Source organism: Acipenser ruthenus, chromosome 2 (genome assembly GCF_902713425.1).
Source record: "Acipenser ruthenus chromosome 2, fAciRut3.2 maternal haplotype, whole genome shotgun sequence".
Taxonomy (NCBI): Eukaryota; Metazoa; Chordata; class Actinopteri; order Acipenseriformes; family Acipenseridae; genus Acipenser; species Acipenser ruthenus.
In genome coordinates, this window is record NC_081190.1 from 98,497,571 (window position 1) to 98,515,547 (window position 17,977).

Genomic DNA, 17,977 nt, shown 5'->3' on the forward strand with positions numbered 1-17,977 from the left:
AATGAATGCCTGGGCAAAGTCAGGAGCGAAACCTGCCTTATTCTCGCATCCCATTTGTAACTGTTCTGCTTCAGCCGGGTCAAAAAACGCACTGCTACAGTTCATCTGTTATTACATTTAGGCAAATAAATGATGTAATCAGTTTCTCGGTTACAATAAACAATACAGCATATTTTTTATGGGATCTGATAAGAATATATACTGTTACTATGTAAAGGAAAGCTCCTTTTAGTTCCCTCCTGTGATCGATTTTTGATGTGTCATGTACTATTCTCTGGAACAAATGTTTAGCAAAGCTACTGCATGTAGATGGTCTGAAATCATATCAATAACACATTACAGCGAAGAAAACAGTGTTGTATAATATAGCGGTATGGGATATATGCTGTAGTTTTCAGTTTGACGCCTGTTAGGTCAGCGTCCCTCGTTCACATCACTAGTGAAAATGTCCCCTTTCAAGCTGGCATAAAGAGTCCTGATATCTGCTGTGTAATGTTCAATCCCACTGTCCCAGCACATCCCACAAGAGGGAAGTTGTGCAGTGAAGCTGAGCACCCTAGTGCATTGAGCAGGCTGCCCAGCATCCCACCCAGTCAGTACAAATGATTTATGTATTTTATTTATTTATTTATTTATTTATTTATTTATTTATTACATTTATATAGAGCTTCTCATACAAAAGTATCATAAAGCACTCAGTACAGTCAATTGTTACGGCATGGCAGTTTTTGCTTCTACTCCACTGCCTAAAGCCCATAATAAGAGTCCTGTATTTATAATCTTACAAACGTACTTTAAGTCAGAGCCAAAAGGATGGTCTGTAGTCAACATAGTTTTTTCTTTGTTGAGCTTTTTTGTGTTCCCCAAAAAGACCCACAGATTTTTTCCATTTTTCGAAACAAGCAAGCAGCCATTCGCCGGGATAGCGTGCGGGCATGTTGTAAGAAATGTAACACTGCGAGGCTTTGACTGGAATCTGTGTCATGTTTCCAACAAAAGCTTCAGTGTTGCGGCCTCAAGACTGGCTGGCTGGCTGGCTGGCTGACTGACTGACTGACTGAAGTAGAAACAGCTCTAGATAATCACAACGGCTCTGATGCTGCTGCCACTGGAAGGCTCATATCAAATGCTGAGCAGCAGAGAGAAGGGAGGGAAATGCACATAATGACATAATACTGCCTTTCCCTGTGGGGCTGTAAATCCTACGACTCATAAGAAAAAAAAAAGGTCAAGAACAAAAGCAATTTTGTATTGCGACCTTCAGCTCTCTCGGATACTGCTCTGTTTTGCAGTAAATTTGAATCCCAGTTAACATTACTGTTGTATACAAGAACTTGGGGGGGCTACAGTCAGTGGAACAGTAAGTTAATGCAGTAGTCTATAGAGGCCAGGGTTTACTGTGAGATTTTCTCACAAATGAAATTCGTTTTTCAGCTTTTTACAGTAGCCCTCTGTGGATTCTACTCCATGTCACAGAATTGCCACACAGTTTGGCACAGGTCACCTTTTCAGACAAGTGAACTGTTCCCTCCCTCTAAAGAGCAATCCTCCAGTCCAGGGCACCTTTACTAATTGGTTACTGTACCCTTAGCACCACCTACTGGGCACAATATCTCTCTGTTGTAAAGAGGGTGGAGAGCTGTGTAAATGTGCCTTAGATGTATCCAGGGTAATGGGAGTTAATCTTTGGGCTCAATAATAGTAGAACTTGTGTCTGTGACATGTTAAAGAACTGTGGAACTTGTTTATGGTCTGAAAAATGTAACCGCTAAAACAAATGTACTCTGTGCTTGCACAGTAGCTGCCATCCGTGGCTTGTAATTACATCTAACCAGCCTGCCTGTCAGAACAACGTCGAATCCTATCACACAAAACACCAACAGAAAAACAATGGAACTGCTCTTTACAGAGAGGTTGATGATGACTTTACTGTTTCACACAGCATTACAGTTGGCCCAAAGAGACCTCAGTGTGGCGTGCTGCTGCTGTAAGCCCTGTAGTGTCTAAAACACTGAATGTGTCTTTGTGCAAATGTCTCAGCATCCAAAGTGCAAGAAAAGATACCCCAGCTTGAGCAATTGTGCAATTAGTCATTGTTCCCGATCTAGGACACTGTTGAATATATTTTCAGGGGAACAATGAAAGACAAATGTCCTGTGCAGTATTTGATTGTTGTGTTCATAGCATTCATAGACCATACTGATAAGGAGAGCCTGTCTTGCTTTCTCGGTAGTGCTGAATGACAACAGAAAAGAGAGACCTTGAGGAAATGAGGAATGGTGTCCTGTCTGCCTGGCAAACAAAGGCACCAGCATCCCTGCATTGTAGCTGCACCCACCTCTTTATCTGTGCTGTCCATACAGGGGATTAGACATTTTTATTACATAGCAGCATGAGAAACACTGCTCTGCAGATTTGTGTAGCTCCGTATAACCAAATAAGGCCGACACCTTGCAAAGGCATTGTCTTTTTAAAGTTTTATTATTTTACTTTAACATCTTGAAATAAAGCCATATTCTGCATAAAAATACTTTGTTGTTATTGCAACAAACAGATTTCAGGTGAAGGTTTCACTGGTTTTGCTTTGCAGGGATTCATTGTATGTTACCAAGCCAATGCATTAGTAAGACCTCATCTAGAATCGTGTGTTCTGTTCTGGTCACCTCGCTACAAAAAGGATATTGCTGCTCTAGAAAGAGTGCAAAGAAGAGCGACCAGAATTAGGCCGGGTTTAAAAGGCATGTCCTATGCAGAGTGGCTTAAAGAATTCAGTCTTGAACAAAGAAGACTACTCGGCGATCTGATTCAAGCATTCAAAATTTTAAAAGGTATTGACAATGTCGACCCAGGGGACTTTTACGACGTTTAAAAAGAACCAAGGACCAGGGGTCACAAGTGGAGATTAGCTAAAGGGCCATTCAGAACAGAAAATAGGAGGCACTTTTTTACACAGAGTATCGTGGGAATCTGGAACCAACTCCCCAGTAATGTTGTCGAAGCTGACACCCTGGGATCCTTCAAGAAGCTCCTTGATGAGATTCTGGGATCAATAAGGTACTAACAACCAAACGAGGAAGATGGGCCGACTGGCCTCCTCTCGTTTGTAAACTTTCTTATGTTCTTATGTGTGAATGTAATTAGCTGGTAAAAGAGAGAAATTTGATAGGTGAAGGTTATGCATGATAATAAACACTGAAATGCACCGTTAAAAAATTAAGCGGGGAGTTGCATTGATCTAGACCGGAGGGTCGTGGGTTCAATCCCAGGTCGGGGACACTGCTGCTGTACCCTTGAGCAAGGTACTTTACCTAGATTGCGCCAGTAAAAACCCAACTATATAAATGGGTAATTGTATGTAAAAATAATGTGTAAAAAATAATGTAATTGTATGTAAAAATAATGTGATATCTTGTTACAATTGTAAGTCGCCCTGGATAAGGGCGTCTGCTAAGAAATAAATAATAATAATAGTAACCAAGACCTCCAGTGCTGTAGATATCTTAAAGAAATACATATTTTTTATAGTGTTGGTAATGTGAAGTCCAGTGAAATATTGTAACCTTGAAAAAAAAAAGGTTCATTGCAACCTAATTATTTTTTTTTTACCACATACTGTACATACGAGACTCTGTAAATGGTTGATGGAGAAGAACAAAATGAAAACACACCCCCAAAGATGTGAAAATGTTCTCCTTGAGTGACCCTATACTAGTGTATAATTGCCAACAGTTTTATAGTTTACACTTGGAAGAGGAGGCATTCTTGCTGCTGGTTTATGCTTGAAACCCACATTTTAAAATCAATAAAACTGCAGGCTTTCAGAGAATCGGTCTCTTGTTTGTGCTAATCGGGTCAGCGTTTGATTTGTGCTTTTCAATAGAATGCTCCCACCTGCTAACAAGTGACAGGGCACTGTAGGCTCCCTGGCAAGGCACTAGCAAAGACTGCTGCATGTCTCCACAGCCCCAGCGATTAGACCACAGATGGAGCTGCTGTATTATTGATGTGTTTAGGAAGCCACTTTGCACGCGCTCTCCCTTTTTATGATTTATTGGCGCTGACACGTGTGTTGCATGTGGCAAAGCAAAATAATTCCCCCGGTGGAGTGTGCTGTTTGGGTCAATGTTTCTTTCTATTGAGCTAATGATACTGCACAGGGTTTTTTTAGTTTTTTGTTTGTTTGTTTGTTTGTTTTTAGGATTGCAGGTGGTGTTAATGATATGCAGTGTTGGTGCGCTAGATTAAACATTTTCTGTAACCTAATGGACTTGAATGTTTAATCATTACCGGGATCTAAATCCTTTTTAAAATACAGCATTGAGCTTTTCACAAGGGCAAAAATTGACTCACTGTGAAGGGTGCAACTTTAACCATCGTGCAGTACTGGCCAAATTAGGCACCTTTACATTCACCAGAGCTTGATCAGAATTGAAACAGCATGGATAATGCTATGGAGTCACAGGTTCACTGTGTAGTGATGTTTAAAATGTTTGTATTTAAAAAAAGAAATACAAATATTTGGCAGAGCATGTGGTTAGAAAGCTACGGTCTACTTTTGCCTCAGCTTTAAGATTTTTTTATGCACAGCTTTTATATTTAAAAGGGAATATATATATATATATATATATATATATATATATATATAATATATATATATATATGTTACAAAACTAGTGAGAAATCACTTAGCTGCACATCAGAAACCTTTTATTAAACATTCTTCAAGTAATAATTTTGTATTCCCTTAGAAATGTGCAGTGAAGTAACTGTAGCCCTTGGTGCTCTCTGTGCTGTGTACTGCTGTACTGATCAGGATCGGGGTCAATTTCTGTTTCTCAGTTCTCAATGAAAAACAGGCATTTACCCCAACTCTAGTAGTGATGCCCTTTTTGTAAGCTTGATGTGGGTCAGCAGTGTAAAGCGTCTGTGCGTTTGTCTCCTCAGAGGTCGGACCCGCAGCTCCTCGCTCAGTTCTACTATGCGGATGAGGAGCTGAACCAGGTGGCAGCTGAGCTGGACAGCTTGGACGGCAGGAAGGACCCACAGCGATGCACACTGCTCGTCAACCAGTTCAGATCCTGCCAGGTATGAAAAGAGGACAAGAAGCAACTGCGTTTATTTGCACAGGAACTGACTCCACAGCAGTATCCATCACGATTTTGTGGTTTGTTTTTACTGTGAAGAAATATAAATGGAGGCTCTTAAAGAACATAAGAAAGTTTACAAACGAGAGGAGGCCATTCAGCCCATCTTGCTCGTTTGGTTGTTAGTAGCTTATTGATCCCAGAATCTCATCAAGCAGCTTCTTGAAGGATCCCAGGGTGTCAGCTTCAACAACATTACTGGGGAGTTGGTTCCAGACCCTCACAATTCTCTGTGTAAAAAAGTGCCTCCTATTTTCTCTTCTGAATGCCCCTTTATCTAATCTCCATTTGTGACCCATGGTCCTTGTTTCTTTTTTCAGGTCAAAAAAGTCCCCTGGGTCGACATTGTCTATACCTTTTAGGATTTTGAATGTTTGAATCAGATCGCTGCGTAGTCTTCTTTGTTCAAGACTGAATAGATTCAATTCTTTTAGCCTGTCTGCATACGACATGCCTTTTAAACCCGGGATAATTCTGGTTGCTCTTCTTTGCACTCTTTCTAGAGCAGCAATATCCTTTTTGTAACAAGGTGACCAGAACTGAACACAATATTCTAGGTGAGGTCTTTGTTGGAAAACATGGAACAAGTATTGAATAGCAGTTTGCTACGCATGAGGAATGACAGGGCTGTATTCATGTTATTTTTCTGAAAAGTGATTTAACATTGGATAGAAAAAACTGTTAGTTCCAAAAATGCAAGCACTGCTGTAATAGATGAAGGCTGGCTATATACTCTGGGTATATAGATACTTGCACTGCATTGACTCCGAGCAAGCAAGAAATAATAGCAGCTTCATTGAGCAATGGATGGTAGCGGAGAGCTGAGAAAAACACCAAGTTAACGTATATTTAACTATATTTAAACAACCGCACATTAGAAGTAAATTGAAGGCAATATGGTAGAGAAGTTACCCTGAAGTTATGACAACTGAAAATGATTCTTTTGTGTCAAAGCAAATGACTGGCCAGCAGCACAAGGTTGTACAAACAAGTCCTTTGACCTCCAGCCCTGACATGAAAGACGTTTGCCCTTCGGGGAGTCCACTGTGGGGTATAAAACTAATTAAACAGGTTTTTGCTTAGAATATACAGCTGGTTTATGAGGGGGTCATAAAGCTAGTCTTCAGGGGGGTCTGGAAGGAGCCAGACACTTCAAAGGGGCTGATAAGAGATTTGTAGATTTGTATAAACTAATCAAGAGAAACTTGTTTTTTCCTGATTGGAGTGCACATGGTACACAGTGACCAGAATAATGCATTGTCCCTTTGCCATTGGTTGAGTGTTATAGGAAGAGGAGGAGAGAGACACCTATGCAGAAGGGTATTTAATGTCGTAAAAGATGTAACAACTGGTAATCGGTTCTATACTTGGACTGGTTTCCCTGCATGTATGAAATAAACTTAACACTGATTAAGAAATGGCATCTGTGCAGTTTCTTAAGAAACATCGATACTCACGTTTTAAGTTACATCAGTCTTACTAATGCATTGTAAAGTTTTAACATTACTTCCCTTGATTTAAATTCAACACTTCTCACAATATATCCGAGCATCTTGTTGGCCTTTTTTATAGCTTCCCCACATTGTCTAGATGAAGACATTCCTGAGTCAACATAAACTCCTAGGTCTTTTTCATAGTTCCCTTCTTCAATTTCAGTATCTCCCATATGATATTTATAATGCACATTTTTATTGCCTGCATGCAATACTTTTCACTTTTTTCTATTAAATGTCATTTGCCATGTGTCTGCCCAGTTCTGAATGCTGTCTAGATCATTTTGAATGACCTTTGCTGCTGCAACAGTGTTTGCCACTCCTCCTATTTTTGTGTCGTCTGCAAATTTAACAAGTTTGCTTACTATACCAGAATCTAAATCATCAATGTAGATTAGGAATAGCAGAGGACCTAATACTGATCCCTGTGGTACACAACTGGTTACCTCGCTCCATTTTGAGGTTTCTCCTCTAATCAGTACTTTCTGTTTTCTACATGTTAACCACTCCCTAATCCATGTGCATGCATTTCCTTGAATCCCTACTGCGTTCAGTTTGAGAATTAATCTTTTATGCAGGACTTTGTCAAAAGCTTTCTGGAAATCTAATTAAACCATGTCGTATGCTTTGCAATTATCCATTGTCAATGTTGCATCCTCAAAAAAGTCAAGCAGGTTAGTTAGACATGATCTCCCTTTCCTAAAACCATGATGACTGTCTCCCAGGATATTGTTAGCATATAGGTAATTTTCCATTTTAGATCTTATTATAGTTTCCATAAGTTTACATATAATAAGAAGTCAGGCTTATTGGTCAGTAGTTACCTGGTTCGGTTTTGTCTCCCTTTTTGTGGATTGGTATTACATTTGCAATTTTCCAGTCTGTTGGTACAACCCCTGTGTCAAGAGACTGTTGCATGATCTTGGTTAGCGGTTTGTAAATAACTTCTTTCATTTCTTTGAGTACTTTTGGGAGGATCTCATCCGGCCCAGGGGATTTGTTTATTTTAAGAGCTCCTAGTCCCTTTAACACTTCTGCCTCTGTTATGCTAAAGTTATTTAAAATTGGATATGAACAGGTCGACATGTGGGGTATGTTGTCCGTGTCCTCCTTTGTAAAAACCTGTGAAAAGTAATCATTCAATATATTTGCTATTTTTTTTTCTTCATCTATGATTTTGCCATTTGTGTCTCTTAGACATTTAACCTCCTCTTTGAATGTTCTCTTGCTGTTATAATATTGGGAAAACATTTTGGAATTGGTTTTAGCCCCCTTAGCAATATTGATTTCTATCTCTCTCTTGGCCTTTCTAACTTCCTTTTTGACTTGTGTTTGCAGTTCCAAGTACTCTTTTCTGTGTACTTTATTTTTTATCCTTTTTAAACGCTTTGTAAAGTGCCTTTTTTCGCTGAATATTTTTTTAATTGATCTATTAAACCATTTTGGCCATTTTGTTTTAGATTTAGATTTGTCTACTTTTGGGATGTAATTGTTTTGCGCCTCTAGTACTACATTTTTAAAAAAACAGCCATCCTTTTTCTGTGGATGTTTTTTCTATTTTACTGCAATCTACTTCTGTTAGTCTGTTTCATACCTTCATAGTTTGCTTTTCTAAAATTGTAAACCTTAGCTTTAGTCATTACTTTTGGGGTTTTTAAAAATACTTCAAATGAGACCATGTTGTGGTCTGAGTTTGCCAATGGCTCTCTAACCTCTGTTTTAGTTATTCTGTCTTCGTTATTTGAAAAGACTAAATCAAGTCATGCCTTCCCTCTAGTCGGTGCCTTGACAAATTGCGTTAGAAAGCAGTCATTTGTCATTTCCACCATTTCAATTTCGTCTGTCGTGCTCCCCACCGGGTTCTCCCATTTTATACCTCCTCAAGGATCCTTTCTCCAAGTAGATTGGTTCCTTTTCTGTTTAAGTGCAGTCCGTCCCACCTATATAGATAGTCCTTGTTGTAGAATGTGCTCCAATGTTCAAGAAAGGTGAAGCCTTCCTGTGTGCACCACGATTTCAGCCATGCATTTTAATTTTGTATTTCCAGCTGTCCATATGGTCCTTTGCAAGGTGCCGGCAGTATCCCAGAAAATACCACAGTTTTGGTCTTGTCTTTTAATTTCCTTCCTAGCTCTCTGAATTTGTTTTGCAGGGATCTTGGCCTGTCTCTTCCAATGTTGTTTGTACCGATGTGGACGACTACTACTGGGTCGTCTCCTGTTCGTTCTAGGAGCCTGTCCACGTTCTCAGTGATGTGCGTGACAGAGGCTCCTGGAAGGTAGCACACTGTTGTAGTAAGGGGGTCCAAACTGCGAACTGCACTTGCTGTGTTTCTCAATATGGAGTCCCCAACAATCATGACCTCCCTTCTTTTTGCTGCCTGGCCAGCACTGTTTATAGGGTCCTGGATGTTGTTTCTTTCATTCTCTTGATGTTGGTTTTGGTCATCTAAATGTTGAAGTGGCTCAAATTTGTTGGATGTTTGGATTTCTGGTGGTTGTGTTTGATGAAGTTTCTTTTTTTCCCTGTTTCTGCCTATCTGAACCCAGCTGTTTCGAATCTCTTCCATCTCCCTGGTGGCTTTCAGTCTGCTAGGGGTGCAGACTTCCATGAATTGTGGGTGTGCCAGCTCCTCAAGCTCCTGTTGCTGTCTCATTTCCTCCAGCTCCATTTCTAACAGACTTACTCGTTGAAGCAAGTCCTGGATCGTGTGGCACTTTACACACACTTGGTTGAGCTCTGTTGGGTTTTCTCGGATTTCCCACATCATGCAGTTGTCACATATTACTGGCTTGAAGACCATGTTTTATTTATTTTTATTTATTTTGGAAATTCAGCTTAGCTTCTGCAGCTGTCAACCTGCTTTCAAACTGCTTCTAACTGTGATGTCCACTCGTACTTCTCCCACGCTGTTGCTTCCACATGCTGTCGCTGTGAACACTGGCTGGCTTTTGTTTGTTTGCTGTTGGCTCCGCCCCTCCCCCATGTCTCCGAACCGCGACAAATTTGAATTGGCTGTTCTGAGTTTCAGCTTGTTATCAGAAAAAGACACACAGTTGTTAGACTTTAGCTGCAGTGTTTTTTGATTAAAGGAATTAAAGATGTAATCTCTCCTTACTGCTTCTAACTGTGATGTACTTGTCCACTCGTACTTCTCCCACGCTGTCGCTTCCACATGCTGTCGCTCTTCAAATGCCTGGATAATTGACATGTTTATTGAAACTCTCAAAGGAGTTACAGCTAATAAAATATTTTCATAAATCTGACCTGCTCTTCCATCTTACTGTGTAGCTGTCATATGTGCAGTTCTGCAAGAGGATAACATTATAGTAAATGTACATTTTCATAAAAATTAAAGAGAGATATCTGGAACCACACCATGGTTAAGAAAACTCTGAATGCATGCTTCCTGGTAGTCCTTCTGTAAGTCATTCGCCTCAGCAGTGTCTCAGTGTTAACGCATGTCACTGGCTGCAAAACAAGTCAGTCATTGGACGAAGCAGCTGATTAGCAGGGGCAACTTTAACTCTGAAGGCAGGCACATTTCTTTTTATTATTATTATTTTATATTCCATTCTGGGCAACGTCCCTTCAAATTATTTTTAAAAATCCAAAAATGTTAATAGCCAGCAGGTGTTTAATTATAATGAAAATTTAAATTGTCTAATCTCTACAGTACTTCAGATCACAAAATCAAACCTGGAATTTAAATGCAAAAAGATCTGATGAAAACTGCACAACTGTCTCTGGCAGTTAATTTATTATACCCAGTGATCAGGCTGGGGGTTGCTATTCCTTTGCTCTGAACTGTCAAACAAATAAAAAACATATTTATTTGTGACTAGAAGGTGGGTTGATGTAATAAGCCGGATAATAGCCTAGAGCCTTTTTGTTTATGGTGATGAAAGGAGAAATCAAAAATCAGCAATTTACTTCCCCCCTGTTGCTCTTGCCCTCCTTTTCCCTTTCATGTCCTGGCCGGTGTCATCAGTTTCCCTTCCTTTTGCTTTTGATTGATGCTTTTGATTTGATTGATGCATTGGTCTGCCAGCATTCTGCCATCATTCACATCGCTTACATTGTTTGGGTTTGCTCTAGAGGGTTTTTTCCTGTTAATTCCCTCCCAGCTCAGGGGCTAGATTCGTTCAATTTCATGGCACATCATAATAACATCCTCCTAATAATAAAGGGGAGTTCTGAACCTCAGCATTTGGTGTACAGTAGGACTAGTGTAAGTATCTAACCCTGGTGCAGGCTTCTAAACCTTTGTGTGTGTTTTTTTTATTTAACAGTACCCAGCAAACCTGATATCTGCCAGTACAATGAAAAAGGTTATGAGTTGATTCAGTGAAATCTGAAGTGTCAGATCTAAATGCTGTAAATGTGTAGATACTTGTAATTAAAACAGGGAAAACTGCATCCTAAGATTATACTGTTGCGTGCCACTGCTCCCACCTCACTGCTGAAGAGCTGAGGGGTGACAGAGCCAGGGGACTGGCTCAACGGCTTGGGTGGGGTCAGACAGAGGTGACCCTAAGTGGGGTTGCTGGCAGCGATGCCGGGCCATGGACGTTGGTGTTTGGGACACACCATCCCCACAGTATTGGTTCTCCTTGTATTTTTACAATCAAAACTGCATTTTTTGTTTTTTATTCCAATTTTACACAGTTTTTGTTTTAGACTCTTAATTGTTCTATTTCTACAAACTAGCTTTTTAATCTTTTAGTTTTTCTAATTTTACAATTGAAACCTCTTTTTTTTATTTCAGTTTATCAAATTCTGTATTTAGACTGTTTTTGTTTTTAATTTAATGATGTAATTGTTCTTTTTTGTGTGTGTGCATTAAGTGCTTTGGGATTCTTGTGATGAAAGGCACTATAGAAATGTGAGGTGGTGGTGGTGGTGGTTGTTGTTGTTGTATATAACGTTCCATGGCCTCATTATCTTGTGTCACCTGTCTATGATTGTGGTGTGACAGCTGAGAGGCCCAGAGTGAAGCCGCAGCTTCACAGGGAGAAGGAGCTAGCTAAGTGTGGGTTCCTGAAATAAAAGTTCCAATGGGACTCTTTCGAAGGAGTGTTGGTGTTAGACGTGTGTCATTCTCACCTGGGGAAGGTTTTTCAAAACTTTGGTACTCTGATTTCCGCTTTTTCATCTGGATTATATTGTGCAATTGGGTTTTTCAAAACATAAAAATGAGATCTGGATTACTATGATCCGGATTTCGTTTTGGTAATCCGATCGCACTTTTAGTCGCGATTTAAATGGGTTTTTCAGAATTTAAACAGATCAGGATTACTTTGATCCAAAATACCAGGATTATTGTGAGCCTACTGCGGAGGTGGATTTAGCTTTTTAAATGATCAAAGAACATCGATATTGTATTTGAATTGTCGTAGCAAACACACACTATGTTCAAGTAGAATGTGATAATATAATATTTACATATTTATTTAAGTTTTATATCCATGCAAGCAAAAAGGAAAGCTTTAATAAAAAAGCATACGCATACCCCTTCACATACACCTCCTTAAAGCTCGTCTGAGAGATGCTGGACTCCCGACCGACGAGGAAGGCGATGAAGATGTCTAAAAAAAACATTTCCTTTTTTTCAAAAGTTTTATTTTTATTCAATTTAGACTTTGTTATTTAATTTCTGCTAAGTAGGCATACATAAAATAACAACTATTTGCATGTGTTATATGTGCACTAACATTAAAAGTGATTTGTGTGATTTTTGTTAATATAATAATGTTAAACAGCATAAATAAAGTTGTGTATTACTCATTATTACCACAATCTTATTTATTTTGTTAAATTAGGCTATATCATAAATAATGGCCTAAAAAAAAACAATAAAAAACTACTATACACTATTAAGAACTAGCCTACTTAAAAATACTGGATTTCATAATCGTGATTATTTGTTACCTGAATAAATGTAATCCAGCAGTGACATTTTCTGAAAAAACTGATCAAAATTATAAAAGTAATCTCGATCATGAAATATAGGATTACAAAATCCGGATCAAGTGTTATCCAGATTAAAACTTTTGATAAACCGGCCCCAGGAGACCTAGGTTTAGGTCCCAGGTTTTGTTTTTATTATTATTATTATTATTTATTTCTTAGCAGACGCCCTTATCCAGGGCGACTTACAATCGTAAGCAAATACATTTCAAGTGTTACAATACAAGTAATACAATAAGAGCAAGAAATACAATAACTTTTGTTCAAGTAAAGTATAAGTGTGACAAACCACAATTCAATAATACAGCAGATAATAGTGGTAGTTACATCAGGGTATGATTAAATACAAAGTACTACAGGTTAAACACTTGGCAGATTACAGTATTCTGAAGTACAGGATTAAATGCAGTAAAATAGGGGCAGATAAGAGCAAAATAAAGCACATTTACATGAAGGGTGATAGTGTCCCAGGATACAAACAGAGGAGTTCTACAGGTGCTCTTTGAAGAGGTGAGTCTTAAGGAGGCGCCGGAATGTGGTCAGGGACTGGGCAGTCCTGACATCTGTAGGAAGGTCATTCCACCACTGCGGAGCAAGGGTGGAGAAGGAGCGGGCTCTGGAGGCAGGGGAGCGTAGCGGAGGTAGAGCTAGTCTTCTAGTGCAGGCGGAGCGGAGAGGTCGAGTGGGGGTGTAGGGAGAGATGAGGGTCTGGAGGTAGCTGGGTGCAGTCTGGTCAAGGCATCTGTAGGCGAGTACAAGAGTCTTGAACTGGATGTGAGCGGTGATCGGGAGCCAGTGGAGCGAGCGGAGTAGTGGAGTAGCGTGGGCGAAGCGAGGCAGAGAGAACACCAGGCGGGCAGCAGAGTTCTGGATGAGCTGGAGCGGACGGGTGGCGGACGTAGGGAGGCCAGCCAGGAGGGAGTTGCAGTAGTCTAGGCGGGAGAGTACCAGGCCCTAATTTTTAGCCCTAATTTTAGACTTGGCCAATTTTGTAGGTATTGCATCTTTATATAACTTATTCCTTTACTGTAACTTGTCCATGACATTATTTTGGTCATATTCTATTTTAGGTCATTGGGACCTACTGTACTCTCTCATGGTACTGTCATCTGTAATGTGTAATTGTGTGCTTGGATAGGGTTTTTTTTTTAACTAGTAGTCTTTTAACTAGTAGATTGTAAATCTGTCCTGTAAATAGCAGATTTAGTCTTATTCTTTCCTGTAGCTATTGTGAATTCCTTTTTTTTTTTTTTTTTTTAATAAAAAATGTTCCCTTTTTCTAAAAGGCAGAATGCCACCTTGAGAAACAGAAATGACAGCACACACTGGATGCACTGGCTCTAATGGCAAGTATCACTGAAAACTTTATTAAGAACTATAGGGAAAAAGAGGAAGCGCATCATGAGTCATGCAAGTTACCCGAGTAAGGCAGACTGCACACTAGAGCAGGTAACTGGTTGTTAGTTGGTTGTAAATTAGGGGAAGCTAAGATTTATCAGAGCATGAAAGGGGCAGACTGTAACTGAGAAATCAACTGTAACTGGGAAACCAAGGACCACTGTGTCACATGTCTTAAAGGAATCGTAACATCCTTTTAGAAAACTGCTGATCTGTCTACATGCTCTCAAAAGTGACCATCAGGTAGCTTATCAGGTTACTTATTCCAAGTACTGAGGCTGCACTTTTGCCTCTATTTCTCTTTACCACAAGGAGGGTCATCCTGTATTGTCCAGGTGGGCTGTATTGTCTTTAGTTATTGATCCTAAACGTTTCAGTGACTCCTTGGTTTGATTAGTAATAGGTACACATATAGTGGATGCAGGCATAAGCTAAAGCTCATCTCTTTTGTGTGTGGTTTTGGTTCCTTTTTTGAAGACTGAGGAGGGCCTTTGTATCATTACCCATGGTTCTGCCTCTCATCCACTTATAGAAGCTGCCTTGTTAATGTAATGCCTTTGGGTCATACTGAACCCTGGCACCGTTCCAAACGGATTAATTGGGCAAAACTACTCTAGGGTTATAAAGTGACTAGGGTTTGCATATTAGTATGTCATAAAAGCGCTGTTGACCCTCTTGATCAATTACTGTAAGAGATTAGTTTCAGAATTAAATTCTTTTAACCATCTTGTAATTTAAGATGTGGCCTACTCTTCTTTACACATCCTTAACTATAAGTTGTCGCCATGGGAACCAGATTTTTTCTTATACCTTTACATAATGGTTTACAGGCAGAAACTATGAGATGGTCCTTCCTGTATTCCAGTCAAATTGTTGTTTAACCCTTTGTGGTCCTATGTCGGACCTGGTCCGACATTGCAATTATTCCTATCAGGTCCAATGTCGGACCCTGTCCGATCATCAAAAAGACGCAAAAAACTGGTTTTTAGTCGTTTTTTCTACGGAAAAAGCAGAGAAAACCATTCAATGGCCGAGTGGGAGCGACAGGAGCCGAGACAAGCCGAAAGAAAAAAGCATTTGATGTTATCCTAGTTAGAACCAAAGACTTCCAAGACTCTATTGCTCTGTTATGTAAAGACAGGAATGATGATTGGTCCAAAATAGTTGAAGCCAGACTTGCCTATGCACAGGATCTCCATGCTGCAGATGCAGTTTATCATCAAACATGCAGTGTAAACTTCAGGCGTGGAAAGCAGTTACCACAAGTGCATTGTTCTGATGCTGCCAACACTGTCAAAAAGGCCAAAACAAGGTCGACCCGAGGATCAAGAGAAAACAGCAGCCTTCCTACAAGTCACAGAGTACTTGGAAGTAAATGACGAGGAGCAGACAAAGAAGATGCAGGAGTATCTACAAAAAGGAAAAGGAGCAAAATACAAATATTCATTGCAAGACTCAAATGCACTAAATACTGTTAATACAAAAAAATTTAGAGACCTGGCGATTATTTGAAGTTTTACGGTAATCAGCTAGATTGACTTGGCTGTGGGGAATTGAGCCAAGAAGAAGCACAAACAGTTTTAAGAGTCTTCTTTCTGAATCAGGCGGGTGTTCATATTGAATCCCCCCCACCCCCCCGAACGATGAGAGAGAGATCCTTCTATTTTAGGTTAATCTGATTAAAATTGCTGCATGGAGTTATCTGCGGGCTGCAGAGTTAAAGGAAGTAATTAAAAGCCAGCACCATTTGAAAAAAACTCCACAGACCCCAGCATCTATCGGTGGGAGTCAGTTAATAAGGTCAGGGTTTGCCCCACTCCAGCTCCTCATGGCTCAGGCAGGGCGATTCACCGATTAGCACAGCAGTTTGTTTCTGAAGCGTGGCACATTGATGTCAGTGTCTGCTTGTTTAAAGGCGCCTTCCGTAAAGGGGAGCATTTTAAAACTTCATTACAACATAGTGAGACTAAAATTCTAATATAACCAAGGTTTTGAAACCCCGTTTTTTTTTTGTAACAGAAGGTTCTAAGGTTGAAAGTTGTCACTGTTGAATAGATTTTCTATTTTGTTTAGTCCTCCTGTACAGATAAATGGAGGTTCCTGGTGTTCTGGCCTATTGGCATTGAGGTGGACGTTTGTCTCTGAACATAATGAGAGCAATGGTAGGTTACATAACTGAGGACTACTTTACTGTAAGTGGCTGGTGTCGCTGGTTAACACTCCAGTAACACTTATTCTCTGGCTTTTATAAAGATATTGGAGGAGAAAGAGGGAGGGAGACACTGCAACAAATGAGTGAGAAGAATTTCTTGTTTTTAATGTTTGTGTTTTGTAGTATAGTACTTAAAGCATGAGAGGCAATGGGATATTGTATATGTATATGCAGTCCTAGGCCTGTGTCAAGCAGAGAATGCTGTTTTGGTAAAAACTTAGCCAAGGGCTAAGCTGAGATCACCAAATGTAATTCGCTTTAGACGGACACATACCCAAAAATGTGGACTTAAAGAAAAGATTTGGAATTGAAGAAAAGAAGCCTACGGTTTATAAATCTCACCTCCGTCTGAATTATAAAGGTTTAATGCCGCTTGCAGCTTTTTATTTTTTTATAATTTCAGAGACGGTTTACCTCAAGCCCCCACTGTAGATGTTCTCTGCTGTAGTTAAACAAAGGCCATGTCTTCAGTTGAATGCACATGTATACTTTTAACCTTGACCGATCAAGGCTTTTGGAGGAATGATTTGCAATAAGACTCTCTAAATCCCTTTTGTGAACTGGGGATAACTAAAAATGCAACACCTCATGTTCTCAGTAAAGAACATTGTGACCAGTTTATCATGGTCACAATGTTTATCACCAGTTTATCATGGATACACTTGCAGGTTTACAATATCTATGTGTTACTATAATCTAGTAAATGGTACTATTGAAGTTCCAGTGGCTGTCAGAACCACCTCTTGTGTTTCTGAATACTAAAAATAATCCCATGCAAAAACTGTGAATAACAACTGAATTGGATCATCCCTTCACCCACACTAATACCCTTGCATGACCAGTCTGTGTGAATCCCCAGTGGTCCTTTAAGCTACTCTTTCATAGCTAATCTCCTCCTCCTCCTCCTCCTCCTCCTCCTCCTCCACAAGTACAGTGCAGTCCATTAGTCCAGCGATAACAATTACTCATGGATTCACAACAGATATCTCCACTATGGCATGGGGAATTTAGTTACTGGCCAAGAAGTTACAGATTACTTGCAACTACTTTTAATTTCAGTATGTTGCACACACGTCTGGTAAAAGATTTGGCCCATTGACTACTAGAACTGGTGCTTCAGGCAGAATAATCATTTGACTTTGAATGTTAGATTTTTGTATTTCAAGTAAAACTGTATTGTGTTTTATCTGTGTTTTATGATATTTGCAATCATTTTGAGTGGGGGTTCTGAGTCCTGTTGCTGCAATACTTTTATACGTTTTTAAATCAGCAGTCAGTATCTCAAACCATCTAATGTACAGTAATGTGCACATTTATTAGAACACCCCATTGCTTTTGATTTGTTGTGTGTATGAAATTAAACTGAAAATTGTTAAAATAGGCAATTTTGTGATTGTCTAATTTTAATTGACTTTAATAGACCACACATGAAATTAATTAAAAATATTAAGACATATTCACACGAGTACCCTAAGGTACTATATAGGTATATAAAGCATATACGTGAGACATGACTGCATGTAACACCATGTTTGTTATGCGTTCTAAATTAATCATGATACACTGAGCTGGCAAACGCTTGGAAATGTCAGGTTTCTGTCCTTCTGTGAAAAGGCAGAGCAGACTCCAGTATCATTCCGCACTGACCTTGCAGAAAGAAAGATCCAGCTGCTTTGCCTTTTATTTTTTGGTTTAAAAGGAAAAAGAAAGAACTAACACACTTGCACATCCACTCAAAAGGACTGATGGAAAATAGAACA

General features: G+C 39.6%; 1 protein-coding gene across 4 annotated transcripts in view; it reads left to right on the forward strand.

Moving 5' to 3' along the window:
• Positions 1–17,977, forward strand: part of LOC117409479 (lateral signaling target protein 2 homolog) — a 140,794-nt gene that overhangs the window by 82,716 nt on the left and 40,101 nt on the right. For 3 of the 4 annotated variants that reach the window (XM_034015601.3, XM_034015598.3, XM_059004485.1), the window contains one exon: positions 4,945–5,085. The exons of the other annotated variant lie outside the window; for it this stretch is intronic. In XM_034015601.3, the coding sequence (XP_033871492.2) occupies positions 4,945–5,085 (141 nt within the window). The remainder of the gene's footprint in view (positions 1–4,944; positions 5,086–17,977) is intronic. 4 annotated transcript variants of the gene reach the window in all.